The 15,329-nt window shown below is 44.1% G+C and overlaps 1 protein-coding gene across 3 annotated transcripts; it reads right to left on the minus strand.

Moving 5' to 3' along the window:
- Window positions 1-933: 933 nt before the first annotated feature.
- LOC110496418 (metal regulatory transcription factor 1) lies at window positions 934-14,836 on the minus strand. Of its 3 annotated transcripts, XM_036952988.1 has the most exons (11): window positions 14,607-14,835; window positions 13,829-14,253; window positions 11,331-11,569; window positions 10,827-10,958; window positions 9,723-9,802; window positions 5,491-5,624; window positions 5,187-5,261; window positions 4,019-4,076; window positions 3,206-3,909; window positions 2,635-2,704; window positions 934-2,371 (listed from the first exon to the last, which is right to left on the minus strand). In XM_036952988.1, the coding sequence occupies exons 2-11, from the start codon at window positions 14,198-14,200 to the stop codon at window positions 2,100-2,102; spliced, it is 2,136 nt and encodes a 711-aa protein (XP_036808883.1). In that variant the 5' UTR covers window positions 14,201-14,253; window positions 14,607-14,835; the 3' UTR covers window positions 934-2,099. The 3 variants fall into 3 exon arrangements, with proteins under 3 accessions (XP_036808883.1, XP_021427981.2, XP_021427980.2); XM_021572306.2 differs by having other exon boundaries at window positions 9,729-9,802; window positions 13,829-14,836; XM_021572305.2 differs by having other exon boundaries at window positions 13,829-14,836.
- Between the last annotated feature and the right edge of the window lie 493 nt (window positions 14,837-15,329).

Genomic DNA, 15,329 nt, shown 5'->3' on the forward strand with positions numbered 1-15,329 from the left:
ACGAGAGACAGAGACAGATACAGAGAGAGAGGAAATGTATCTAAAGGCAGCAGGGTTGGCTGGGGGGATGTCGTCGAGGGAATTCTGCCACTCAGAGTTCCAAACCAAAGCACTTAAAAACAGGAAGCCCATTAAGCTAGTTCAATAATGCAGAACATTCAAAGAGACACAATCAAGTGGATTTTTGTACATTAAAATACAGTTACTCTTCAGAGCTCCTCCACAGGGAGCCTGATGCAGACCCCTCAGCTAACCTGTCCATCTGGTCATCATGTCAGTAAGTAAAACAGTTACTCTTCAGAGCTCCTCCACAGGGAGCCTGATGCAGACCCCTCAGCTAACCTGTCCATCTGGTCATCATGTCAGTAAGTAAAACAGTTACTCTTCAGAGCTCCTCCACAGGGAGCCTGATGCAGACCCCTCAGCTAACCTGTCCATCTGGTCATCATGTCAGTAAGTAAAACAGTTACTCTTCAGAGCTCCTCCACAGGGAGCCTGATGCAGACCCCTCAGCTAACCTGTCCATCTGGTCATCATGTCAGTAAGTAAAACAGTTACTCTTCAGAGCTCCTCCACAGGGAGCCTGATGCAGACCCCTCAGCTAACCTGTCCATCTGGTCATCATGTCAGTAAGTAAAACAGTTACTCTTCAGAGCTCCTCCACAGGGAGCCTGATGCAGACCCCTCAGCTAACCTGTCCATCTGGTCATCATGTCAGTAAGTAAAACAGTTACTCTTCAGAGCTCCTCCACAGGGAGCCTGATGCAGACCCCTCAGCTAACCTGTCCATCTGGTCATCATGTCAGTAAGTAAAACAGTTACTCTTCAGAGCTCCTCCACAGGGAGCCTGATGCAGACCCCTCAGCTAACCTGTCCATCTGGTCATCATGTCAGTAAGTAAAACAGTTACAGATGATGACATTACATCAAAAATGACATGTTAAAAACACTTATATTGTGAACATTGAAGAAAACGTTGAAGAAAAAACTAATATTTGTGCATTGCCAGGTTAGTTTGCTAGTGTCTAAATGTACTGCACTGCATTGTTAGAGCAGAATTTGCTACTTACATCTCCCATTATTCCACATCCTTGAATACACAGAGATCATTTGCTACTTACATCTCCCATTATTCCACATCCTTGAATACACAGAGATCATTTGCTACTTACATCTCCCATTATTCCACATCCTTGAATACACAGAGATCATTTGCTACTTACATCTCCCATTATTCCACATCCTTGAATACACAGAGATCATTTGCTACTTACATCTCCCATTATTCCACATCCTTGAATACACAGAGATCATTTGCTACTTACATCTCCCATTATTCCACATCCTTGAATACACAGAGATCATTTGCTACTTACATCTCCCATTATTCCACATCCTTGAATACACAGAGATCATTTGCTACTTACATCTCCCATTATTCCACATCCTTGAATACACAGAGATCATTTGCTACTTACATCTCCCATTATTCCACATCCTTGAATACACAGAGATCATTTGCAGGTTTCAGAATGAAACGGTACGGATACATGACGCACGCGATGCCACAACAATTTGCATTCCACACACATTTGGCAAAAAATGCAATGTTAAGTACTGCTTGGGGAGTGATAGTCTGTTCTAACAGTGCTGTACCTTTCTGCGCCATCAAAAATAAATGTCACCTTTCATGTTTCCAGTGGGACTGGATGTAAAGAGGAATGTTGCTACAAGAGGATTTGTGCTCTAGTCAACCGTTTTCCACACTACATTCAGCGGCCAGCCACTGTTCAAGCCCAATTCATAATAGACCGCTAGTCTGCTACCACAATTGACCTGATCCACACTGAAATGCAGCACATGATTGCTTTCTACCCTCAGCAACCAGTCCGGAGTTGGTTGGGTTACTATTGATTGAGGTTATGGGGACAGGGTATGGAGACCTGATCTTGAACTAGGTATTAACAACAGAAAGAGTTAAGTACACAGCACAGTGCATAGAGACACCTCAGTTGGATAAGGAACAGGAACAGTTTCTCCAGTAATAAAAATGTTGACTTGAATTTTCATGGGGGATGTACAGGTGGAGGTTGAGGATGCTATGGTGGAGTAGGCTGGGGTGGTGGGTCCTGGGGCTGAGGGGGCTGGGGTGGTGGGTCCTGGGGCTGAGGGGGCTGGGGTGGTGAGTCCTGGGGCTGGGGGGGTGGGTCCTGGGTTGATAGGTCCTGGGACTGAAGGAACTGGGCACCAGTCTGTTTCTCTGTGTCTGATGCTGCGCTGCCGTCTCTGCAGGGGCACCGACACTGGCATGACTCTCCCTGTCTAATTACGATGACAGGCAGGCTCAGGCCTATCTGCTGCAGAGCTGTCCCTAGCAGACAAGACAGATTGCATGTCAAATAATATTTTTAAAAGTCAATATATCCATACAAATTATACAGTACAACAACCTCACAGATACGGTCTTGTTGCTAGCATTACAATATCTACAGCTCTGCAACTGCTAATGTTTAGCGACCAAATACATTGAAATGATCAACATGTAGAATAGGTGTAAAAACCACACCAGAATTCATCAGAGGTGACATATGTCGGTAAATATAACGAAGCAAAAGATGGATCTCCATAAATTACCTGTGTTCCCTCCTATTGGTATTTCTGTGGTGAAATAGAGCTTCTCTAGTGTCGAGCCACTGTGTTGTTGCTGAAATACAACAGAACAAGAGAAGAGAGCATGTTCAGCATATAATTAACAGAATGTCAATGCCTCGTGGCTAAACAGGAAAAGTTTCATTAAAACAACTGAAGGTCAATTAACAGTTGGACTGGATGAGATCCAGCAGGCCAATGATTGGACAGTCCCTCTCCACATCCTAATAAAAAGGCCAATGATTGGACGACCCTCTCCATATTTTAATTAAAAGACCAAATGATTGGACTGCGGCCATCTCCATATTCTAAATAGCTGGCTTTACTACCCTCCAGGTTAGGAGGTTTCAATAAAGCATCTAGAATAATGACACAAATACCGTATGACAACAAATGATTAATTCATAAAAAACTGTCCGATAAAAACATGTAAGAATGTTGTATTATTAGACCAACATCTAATAGAAAAACATATTATCTGCTTATAACTTATAATGGGCCTGACTTGTTATAATTATAATAACAACCTATTAGTAAGTTGTTAATGATGACTCACGGATAGCTGTGTCTGCATGTCCTGCTGCCTCGGATCATTGATACTGTTCAACAGCCACTGGAGGTTCTGAGTGGACAAGGTGATGGGCTGGATGGTACTGTGGGCAGGGACCGTAGGAGGAGTAGAGTACCCCAGGGAGAGGGGTGTTAGTGGGGCCTGGAGGGAGGAGCTGGAGGGTGGAGGGTATGGGCCTGGTTGAGAATAGATGGAGGACATGGCAGCTGGCTGTAGTAGTATGCTCTGGGTGGAGCCTGGTTGGGAATGGAGGGTGGTGGTTGGCTGTGATAGTACACTCTGGGTGGAGCCTGGTTGGGAATGGAGGGTGGTGGTTGGCTGTGATAGTACACTCTGGGTGGAGCCTGGTTGGGAATGGAGCGATGAGGCTAGCTGTTGTAGTAGGCTCTGATTGGATGGCTGTTCTGGAATCACCTCATGTTTAGGTGTATCACTGATCATGGTAGAAACAAGAACTGGACAGGGTTCACCAGGGGTGCACTCAGGGGTGAGGAGAGCGGTGGGCTGGGGTACAGGACGGGGTTCACTCGGGATACACCCAGAGGTGAAGGGTACAGGACGGGGTTCACTAGGGGTAGAGTCAGAGGGCTCAGGAAAGGTAGAAATGAAAGGGTGAGATGCTTCTGACAGCACCACGGTTAGAGATGGGTTCTCCAAACTATACGAGGGCACTGCCACCGATGACACATCTGTATAAGATAGGGGACAGATAAAAGGGTTTTAAGGGCTTAACAGGAGACAAGGCATTTAGACCACAAAGCACTGGTGGTGTTCACCACAACATGGTACAGTACTCACCCTGTGTCTGGGGCTTGTCTTGAAACAGCAACTCAAACACCAGGTCCAGGGCATCAGACTGCCACAGGGACAAGACAGCAGCAGAGTAACATTAGTCTAACAAGCAAAACATATACAACACATGTCTTAGTTACCATCTATTACAATTACAATACAGTATGCACAACTTATACATGTATAAAATTAGCCCTGAGACATGACTGTAGTCTCTAATAGTGTCTATATAGCCAACAGCAAAGGGATAACTGTGTAGTGTATATATACTCACCAGTCAGTTTATTAGGTACACCTATCTAGTATTGGGTCGGACCCCCCTTTCCTCCAGAATGATTTTTTGGGGGGCATTCTACAAGGCGTCAGAAATATTACACAGGAATGTGTCCATGCTGACACAATGGCATTACGCAGTTGCTGCAGATTGGACAGTGGTACATTCATGCTGCCAACAGCCCATTCTCTCATCCCAAAGATGTTCTATTTGGGCTGAGGTGTGTGGACTGAACAGGCCACGCTAGTAAACTGTCATGTTCCAGACAATGTTAATCCACTCCTCAATACTCCAGTGTTGGTGATCACATGCCCTCTGGAGCAGCTTCTTCTTGTTTTTAGCTGATAGGAGAAGGATCCACGAGTTGTGCGTTCCAAGATGCCGTTCTGCACACCACTGTTGTACTGCGCCGTTATTTGCATGTTTGTGGCCCGCCTCTTAGCTTGCACGATTCTTGCCATTCTCTTTCGACCTCTCATCAACAAACTGTTTTCGCCCACAGGACTGCCACTGACTGGATGTTTTTGTTTGCCGCATCATTCTCGGTAAACCCTAGACACTGTCGTGCTTGAAAAGCCCAGGAGGCCGGTCACTTCTGAGATACTGGATCAGGCGCGTCTGGCACCGACGATCAAAGTCGCTTAGGTCACTTGTTTTGCCCATTCTAATGTTCAATCAAACAGTAACTGAATGCCTTGATGCCTGTCTGCCTGCTTTATATAGCAAGCCACGGCCATGTGACTCATTTTCTGTAGGAGCTATCCTTTTTCGTGAACGGAGTCGTGTACCTAATAAACTGGCCGGTGAGTGTATGTCTTTAAGACATATAGCATGGATGTTTATTCAGACAGTGTGCGAAATTGAACATTTGGGAAAAAAAAGAGTTACAAAATGACTTACATTACTTTCTCGGAGCTGAGAAGCAGTGGAAATCAGGCTCCTATCACTGAGACATGGGGAACGAGGATTCAAATCCTGTGTTTCAAAACATGATTATTGATTCATTATAAGAGATGATTAGAGAGCACCGCATATTGAGAACAGACTTTTAAGAGAGAAAAATACAGAGAAAATCTATTGATTGCATGGATATTTGACCAGTAAGTCTTGACACATACCGTGCGAGACAGAAACAGATGCAATATGTAATTGTCAAAACATCATTATTAAGTGCCATTTTCAGTCACATGGTGGGAGGACTCACGTCTGAGAGGGAGTGGCTGTGAATTATGTCAGCTGACGGTCCAGGGTCGTGACCTTTGATGTTGTCCCTCGGACTGTTGGAGGAGCTTAGGGAGTTATCACCATCTGTGTCCACCTGAAGGAGGGGTGGCTCACCTAGAAGAAAGAACACACACACACAGATATTACTTTTATAGGTCTCTCTTATACAGCAGCCAACTTTATTGCTACAACCCATAAGAAATTGAGATATAGTCCTGGCTTGGAGAAAGAAAGGTAATTTGAGTCCACAACTCTTTGCCTTATGGGTGAAGGGGCAGGATAAAGAAATACGCTCAGCAATATCCAAGTCCATGCATAATGACAATGATCATTAATAACATGAGTTTATGCTGATGTAGCCTTCAGTGCCTTGAGGCATGTGTTTTTTTGGGGGATGAAAGGGCAAGGAGGTTCAAGCCACAACATGGCACACATACACACACTGAGAAAAGTCCTGGCTACAGACATAAGCAGTTCTGCAGGATACATATGGAAACTCCCACTGGGAAGCAAACCCAAAAAGCAGGCAGATAATGTTTCCTCAGCCTCTGACATCAATGTGAGTTGCATTCACAGATCACATGTAATGGATCTAAACCATCTGAGACTCATAGCTCCTCAGAGGGAGGAAGAGTTTGTTGGGTTCTCTGGTATCAGAGGAACAGGCTAGAAAGACAAATTACAGTGTTATAGTTAGAATGGAGTGTTAGAATGTGTGTGTGTGTGTGTGTGTAGAACTGGGCCCCAGAGGAACCTGCAGCATCAGGATTGATCGCTCCACCACAACAACAACAGCAGCAGTATTAATAGCTCCACCACCACAACAGCAGCAGTATTAATAGCTCCACCACCACAACAACAGCAGCAGTATTAATAGCTCCACCACAACAACAACAGCAGCAGTATTAATAGCTCCACCACCACAACAGCAGAAGTATTAATAGCTCCACCACCACAACAGCAGCAGTATTAATAGCTCCACCACCACAACAGCAGCAGTATTAATAGCGCCACCACCACAACAGCAGCAGTATTAATAGCTCCACCACAACAGCAGCAGCAGTATTAATAGCTCCACCACAACAGCAGCAGTATTAATAGCTCCACCACAACAGCAGCAGTATTAATAGCTCCACCACAACAGCATTAATAGCTCCACCACAACAGCAGCAGTATTAATAGCTCCACCACAACAGCAGCAGTATTAATAGCTCCACCACAACAGCAGCAGTATTAATAGCTCCACCACAACAGCATTAATAGCTCCACCACAACAGCAGCAGTATTAATAGCTCCACCACAACAGCAGCATTATTAATAGCTGCACAACAACAACAGCAGTATTAATAGCTCCACCACAACAGCAGCAGTATAAATAGCTGCACAACAGCAGCAGTATTAATAGCTCCACCACAACAGCAGCAGTGTTAATAGCTCCACAACAACAGCAGTATTAATAGCTCCACCACAACAGCATCAGTATTAATAGCTCCACCACAACAGCAGCAGTATTAATAGATCCACCAAAACAGCAGCAGTATTAATAGCTCCACCACCACAACAACAGCAGTATTAATAGCTCCACCACCACAACAACAACAGCAGTATTAATAGCCCTACAACAACAACAACAACAGTATTAATAGCTCCACCACAACAACAGCAGCAGTATTAATAGCTCCACCACAACAGCAGCAGTATTAATAGCTCCACCACAACAGCAGCAGTATTAATAGCTCCACAACAACAGCATTAATAGCTCCACAACAACAGCAGCAGCAGTATTAATAGCTCCACCACAACAGCAGCAGTATTAATAGCTCCACCACAACAGCAGCAGTATTAATAGCTCCACAACAACAACAGCAGCAGTATTAATAGCTTCACCACAACATCAGCAGTATTAATAGCTCCACAACAACAACAGCATTAATAGCTCCACCACAACAACAGCAGCAGTATTAATAGCTCCACCACAACAGCAGCAGTATTAATAGCTCCACAACAACAACAGCAGCAGTATTAATAGCTCCACCACAACAGCAGCAGTATTAATAGCTCCACCACAACAGCAGCAGTATTAATAGCTCCACAACAACAACAGTATTAATAGCTCCACCACAACAGCAGTATTAATAGCTCCACAACAACAACAGTATTAATAGCTCCACAACAACAACAGCAGCAGTATTAATAGCTCCACCACAACAGCAGCAGTATTAATAGCTCCACCACAACAGCAGCAGTATTAATAGCTCCACAACAACGACAGCATTAATAGCTCCACAACAACAACAGTATTAATAGCTCCACAACAACAACAGCAGCAGTATTAATAGCTCCACCACAACAGCAGCAGTATTAATAGCTCCACCACAACAGCAGCAGTATTAATAGCTCCACAACAACAACAGCATTAATAGCTCCACAACAACAACAGCAGCAGTATTAATAGCTCCACCACAACAACAGCAGCAGTATTAATAGCTCCACCACAACAGCAGCAGTATTAATAGCTCCACCACAACAGCAGCAGTATTAATAGCTCCACAACAACAACAGCATTAATAGCTCCACAACAACAACAGTATTAATAGCTCCACAACAACAACAGCAGCAGTATTAATAGCTCCACCACAACAGCAGCAGTATTAATAGCTCCACCACAACAGCAGCAGTATTAATAGCTCCACCACAACAGCAGCAGTATTAATAGCTCCACAACAACAACAGCATTAATAGCTCCACAACAACAACAGTATTAATAGCTCCACAACAACAACAGCAGCAGTATTAATAGCTCCACCACAACAGCAGCAGTATTAATAGCTCCACCACAACAGCAGCAGTATTAATAGCTCCACCACAACAGCAGCAGTATTAATAGCTCCACAACAACAACAGCATTAATAGCTCCACAACAACAACAGTATTAATAGCTCCACAACAACAACAGCAGCAGTATTAATAGCTCCACAACAACAACAGCAGCAGTATTAATAGCTCCACCACAACAGCAGCAGTATTAATAGCTCCACCACAACAGCAGCAGTATTAATAGCTCCACAACAACAACAGTATTAATAGCTCCACCACAACAGCAGTATTAATAGCTCCACAACAACAACAGTATTAATAGCTCCACAACAACAACAGCAGCAGTATTAATAGCTCCACCACAACAGCAGCAGTATTAATAGCTCCACCACAACAGCAGCAGTATTAATAGCTCCACAACAACGACAGCATTAATAGCTCCACAACAACAACAGTATTAATAGCTCCACAACAACAACAGCAGCAGTATTAATAGCTCCACCACAACAGCAGCAGTATTAATAGCTCCACCACAACAGCAGCAGTATTAATAGCTCCACAACAACAACAGCATTAATAGCTCCACAACAACAACAGCAGCAGTATTAATAGCTCCACCACAACAACAGCAGCAGTATTAATAGCTCCACCACAACAGCAGCAGTATTAATAGCTCCACCACAACAGCAGCAGTATTAATAGCTCCACAACAACAACAGCATTAATAGCTCCACAACAACAACAGTATTAATAGCTCCACAACAACAACAGCAGCAGTATTAATAGCTCCACCACAACAGCAGCAGTATTAATAGCTCCACCACAACAGCAGCAGTATTAATAGCTCCACAACAACAACAGCAGCAGTATTAATAGCTCCACAACAACAACAGCAATCAGACCTGGGTTCAAAAAGTATTTTGAAATCCTACAAATATATGAGTGTTTGTTTGAGCCTGTCTGGAGTGCTAGATGGACTGGGTTTGGATCTTTGGGACTGTTTTATGTATGGGTGTGTATGAGTGTATGTGTGTGTGATCTCAGCACTCTGTTGGATGTGGATAAATAGGCTCATCAGGATTCGCTGACAGGGCGTTGCGAGAGTAAATGGGCCAATAAGAAGCTGTGGAGCTGAGCAGTGCTGAGGCCTATCTACTGGGCTGAAATAAACTTGGATGTTTTCAACACACACCTGTCTGAGAATCTGACTCAGCTAAGGAAGCCATACCCCATTAAGAGCACTCAATAAAACGTAGCGGGGAGGAAAGAAAGACGTGCAAGAGCGTATTGTTTTATCTCCAACTCCGGAAAAAAGGGGTTTTCAACTCCCCCTAGTTTCATTTAAAAAAAGACAGGGTTTGAGCTCAAGGAGTTAGCTGTGTATCACCACGCCACCTTCACCTATTTGTCCCAGGATGTGTGTTTGGAGATGGTCACTAGAGGTGAACGCCTTGTAACAGCCAGGATGGTCACACCTGGTGAGAAAACAACACTAAGTTGAGTTATGTTCATTCATTGAGTACGTTTACATGCACACTAATAATGCAACATTAAACCGATTATGGCCGAGTATTGTCACACCCTGATCTGTTTCACCTGTCTTTGTGCTTGTCTCCAGCCCCCTCCAGGTGTCACCCATCTTCCCCATTATCCTGTGTATTTATACCTGTGTTCTCTGTGTCTGTTGCCAGTTCGTCTTGTTTGTTCAAGTCAACCAGCGTTTTGTGTCTCAGCTCCTGCTTTTTCCAGTCTCTCTTTTCTTGCCCCTTGCCTGTCCTGACTCCGAGCCCACCTGCCTGACCACTCTGCCTTACCCTGAGCGTGCCTGCCGACCGATACCGTTGCCCTGGTTTACTGACCCCTGCCTGCCTTGACCTGTCTATTGCCTGCCCCTGTTGGAATATTAAAGTCTTGTTTATTCTACGTGGTCTGCATCTGGGTCTTACCTTCATATCTGATAGAGTATGACATTAGTCATGTAAACACCTGACTCTGCTTATCTTAAATCGGTCATAATCAAAGTAAGCCTATGCCGATGAAAACACCTGGTTTTCTGAGCAATCTTTAGAATTATTAGGAATGTAAACAGCTTAATCGATGTTCCAGTGGTTTATTTGTTAGGAAAAAGTGAAAGTATGCATCTTATAAATAGTTTTCATATACAAACTTTATATGTCCGAACTCAGAATCTAATAGTCTTCTCAAAAATAACATGGTCACTGTGGTAGAACATTTATTTTGATTGACGATTTTCAGCATTTATCAAAAGTCCCATCGGTAGCCTAATTTCAGATGTGTCCATGTAGGGAAATCGTTCTTTCTTGCAATGGATGTAACTTTTCAATCAAACTATTATATTAACCTGACTATCTACAATAATCACATTATTGTGTGCATGTAACCGTGCTCATGTATTAATTTGTGCAAGCATTCATTTGTTCATGAATGAGTTAGTCCTTTCAACCCACTGCATACTTCAGCCATTCATTGTGAGCTCACCTGAAGGGCCTCTCCTTGGAGTGTGTCCGGATGTGTTTCCTCAGGTCACTCAGAGTGGTGAAGTACTTGGTGCATCCGTCTGACTCGCAGTTAAACGTGTTCCCTGTGTGCAGTCTCTGGTGGGCTTTCAGCCTGCACATCAACACAAACACAACAGAGAGAAACAAACATGGCTGATGTTTGCAGATCAACACACCAACATACAGTCACTGTGAGTTGTGGCTTGACTTGGGGTCAGCATACCAGCATACCAAAGGCCACTAAGCTGTGTAAATTAACTTTGAGGTCAGGGGGTCTGAAAAGTGCCCAACTCATGACTGATGAAACATCATCACGTGACACGTCATGACAATAATTTGGCTGCGATTCCTTCAGTTGACAATTTTAGTGCCAGTGGGCCTGTAAATAATATATGAACTAAATAGATGTGGCGGAGAAAACTGCTAGGTTGTGGTATCTGCCCCACCTAGTCAATGGTAGGGAAAACACTGGTCTAACCCTTACCTGTACAGTGTGTTGTAGGCCTTCTCACAGCCCTGTTGGTCACACTCGAAGGGCTTCTCCTTGGTGTGAACGCGGACGTGGATCTTCAGACTGTAGGAGGTGAGGAAGGCCTTGTCACAGCCCAACTGGTTGCAGACAAACGTGTATTCTCCTCTATGTCTCTTCTGGTGGGTACGCAGGTTCCCTGCTGTGCTGTAGGTACGAGTACAGTCCTCGTATAGACACTGGTAACGCTTCACCTGCAGAACAGACAGGCAGAGTTGTGGTCGTAAACTATGTCAACAAGATGGAAAACCACCATATGCATAAACATAAGTTTAACGTGTAGGAAGTGTTTTTAGTACCGGTATGTAACACTTCACAAACATTACTATACATCAAGTCTGGAAATGAATCAGCTGTATTGGTTTCTATGAGAAGATTGAAGTGCACATTTATGAATGAGATCTAATTACCTTCACAGAAAGAGAACCAAGAGGCTGTAAAGAATGAGAATTATCATCTCATCTGTACATCTTCAGAGACCTTGACTATAATGACTCTGTGGTTCTGGATGGGAGAGAGGCTGATGATGATGAGGGAAAACAGAAGCTTCACAGCTAGCTCCCGGGCTGGCCCAATTTCACCACCCCAAACCAATCTCCTCTCCTGTCTCTTCCTCTCACTCACTGACTTCATCATAACAGTTGGCTTGTCACCTTCACACAATATGGTTCTGCTGCTGCTAACCTAGCATGGTTTATTTTCTCTGTGATGATGATGCGAATGAAGGACCTCAGGGACGTCTTACTTCCTTCCACATGTTATACACTCTGAGAATGGAGCTATACAGAAAGTTAAATGGTGCTTTGGCTGTCCCCATAGGAGAACCCTCTGAATAGCCCTTTTTCGTTCCAGGTAGAACCCTTTTGGGATCCATGAACGACCCTTTCCACAAAAGAGTTTACCTGGAACCAAAAAGTATTCTCCTATGGGGACAGCCGAAGAACCCTTTTTCGTACCCTTTTTTCTAAGAGTGTATATGTGATATGCTGAAAAGGGTCGGTCTCAGTTATTCACAGACTGAGAATACACATCATATGATATGATCATCACGTGTAAGCCTGACCAACCCCATGTCATGTTTGCCAGAAGGTTTGAGGCCTACACTCTCGACTCAAGTGTAATTTCAAAGAAGACTACAAAATGGCTCTCTGCCTACCTTGTAACATCCTTCAGGACATCATGACCGGGACATTAGAAAATATATAGTAAATTCAATTGATTGGACATGATTTGGAAAGGCACAAACTTGTCTATATAAGGTCCCATAGTTGACAGTGCATGTCAGAGCAAAAACTAAGCCATGAGGTCGAAGGAATTGTCCGTAGAGCTCCGAGGCAGGATTTTGTCGAAGCACAGATCTGGGGAGGGTACCAAAACACTTCTGCAGCATTGAAGGTCCCCAAGAACATGGTGGCCTCCGTCATTCTTAAATGGAAGAAATTTGGTACCAGCAAGTATTTTCCTAGAGCTGGCCGCCCGGCTAAGTTGAGCAATCGGGGGAGAAGGGCCTTGGTCAGGGAGGTGACCAAGAACCCGATGGTCACTCTGACAGAGCTCCAGAGTTCCTCTGTGGAGATGGGAGAACCTTCCAGAAGGACAACCATCTATGCAGCACTCCACCAATCAGGCCTTTATGGTAGAGTGGACAGACAGAAGCCACTCCTCAGTAAAAGGCACATGACAGCCCGCTTGGAGTTTGCCAAAAGGCACCTAAAGGACTCTCAGACCATGAGAAACAAGATTCTCTGGTCTGATGAAACCAAGATTGAACTCTTTGGCCTGAATGCCAAGCGACACATCTGGAGGAAACCTGGCACCACCCCTACGGTGATCATGGTAGTGGCAGCATCATTCTGTGGGGATGTTTTTCACCGGCAAGGACTAAGAGATTAGTCAGGAGTGAGGGAAAGATGAACGGAGGAAAGTACAGCGAGATCATTGATGAAAACCTGCTACAGAGCAGCCAAGCTTGTAGCATCATACGCAAGAACACACAATACTGTAATCCCTGCCAAAGGTGCTTCAACAAAGTACAGAGTAAAGGGTCTGAATACTTACGTAAATGTCATTTCAGTTATTTATTTTTTATACATTTGCTAAAATGGATAAAAAACAGTATTTGCTCTGTCATTATGGGATAGTGTGTAGATTAAGGGTGGATAAAAAAAAGAGAGAAAAAATAATAATGCTGTAACGTAACAACATTCGGAAAAAGTCAAAGGGTCTGAATACTTTGCAAATGCCCTATATATGAATGAGCAATGATGCCTCTCCTCCTCACAACCAGAATACCAGGAGTGAGTTTTCCTGACAACATACCCAAATAAATATCCAAATATCCAAATACATACAGAACATGCTCAGATACCAGGGATTAGCCCACTGGGCCAAAACCCAGGCATTAGCTCAAGGACCTAACACAAGTCTTCAGGTCTTTGGATATCAAGGCTTACCTCGCTGTGGTGGGTATCTGGGCACTCAGAGTGCAGTGTGATGGTGGCCCCCTGGATGTGCCGTGGCATGGGTGTGGAACCAGGGTTGATGGTGAACTGGATCTGGTCCTGGGAGATGGTGTGGTGGATGTACCCCTGTGACATGGCCTGCCAGTGGTCTTCCAGACCTCCACGGCCCTCCGTCTCACATCCCTCATGTAGGTACATCATCAGGTCCTCTTCCTCCTCTTTATTGTCAGTTCTAGAACCCACTGGGTCTTGTTCAATCATCACAGTGGTTCTGTCATACACTGTGTCCAGACTGTGCACACCAGAGTCCAGTGTAGAGGGCAGCAGTAGCTTGTCCCATTGGTCCCAGTCGACAGTAACCATCTTCCTGGAGACATTGTCCTCTTCAACCTGCTGATTTGTCTTGTCCGCCTCTTCTTCCTCGACAAAGAGCACGGTCTCATTCATCCTCATACATGGTAACAAAGGTGACACACTCATTGGGTTGCAATTGAAATGAGAAGTAGAGGGTTAGAAAATGTATCAAGTAACAGTAGGCTTTCACGACAGCAGCTACCAATGCATTTAATTTTGTTGAGATTAACGGACTATTGGTTAAACGGTTTGAAACTACAGTAACCTAATACAAAGTCAACTACAATCTCGGCATTCCTCGGCGAGTTTAGGCTATCATCAAAACTATTTTACTTGTTGCTACTAAGAAGCACTCATTCAGCAGGACGCAGCACAGAAATGTTGCCAGTTTCAATAACAATCCCTAGCTACTCACAGTTTTGAAAGTTTACCACGTAAATGCAGTCAAAAATAACTACAAGGTCGTTTATCTTTATAAAATGTCTTCCGCTTTGTTAATTCTGTTTCAAAATCGATTCCTCCGTTGTTACAGTGTTGCTACATCGTATTCTCCCTAGCAGCCTATTTAACCAGCTTCCTCTTTCCGCCCAGACTCAACTCACTCAACCGTGAACCGTCTCCCTCCCTCACTCAGTGAAGTAAACGACCGGTAACTGACAAAATAAAGGAAACACCAACATGGGCCACCACGAGCCAGAGCAATTTTAATGCACGGTGGCATGAGGTTGAGATCTGATGACTGAGACGGTCATGGCGTATGGTTTACATCGTTTTCATGCTCATCAACCATTCAGTGACTACTCGTGCCCTGTGGATGTGGGCATTGTCATCCTATGGCATAGCCATTGTAGCCAAAACAATGGCCTGCCCAGCAATTTATACATGACCCAAAGTAAGATGGGATGTTAATTGATGAATTAACTCAGGAATCGCACCTGCTTTCAACATACTTTGTATCCCTTATTTACTCAACCGTTTCTATTGTTTTGGCAGATACATGTATACGCTATAGCTCCTGGATATAACTGTGCTATAGCGCCATCTTGTGAAGATTAATTATTGCTGAACACACTGCACACCATCTGAAATACCTTTTTTTGTGAACCTGACAGTGATACAATCTTGATGAGAATCCTAG

Source organism: Oncorhynchus mykiss, chromosome 18, assembly GCF_013265735.2.
Source record: "Oncorhynchus mykiss isolate Arlee chromosome 18, USDA_OmykA_1.1, whole genome shotgun sequence".
Taxonomy (NCBI): Eukaryota; Metazoa; Chordata; class Actinopteri; order Salmoniformes; family Salmonidae; genus Oncorhynchus; species Oncorhynchus mykiss.

Excerpts from the sequence above, each read along its gene's own strand:
- LOC110496418 (XM_021572305.2), bottom strand. The coding sequence starts at position 14,317 with ATGAGTGTGTCACCTTTGTTACCATGTATGAGGATGAATGAGACCGTG. Across the intron at positions 11,570-13,828 it reads CAGATACCCACCACAGCGAG|GTGAAGCGTTACCAGTGTCT; the intron begins GTAAGCCTTGAT and ends TCTGTTCTGCAG. Across the intron at positions 3,910-4,018 it reads AGACAAGCCCCAGACACAGG|ATGTGTCATCGGTGGCAGTG; the intron begins GTGAGTACTGTA and ends TATCTTATACAG.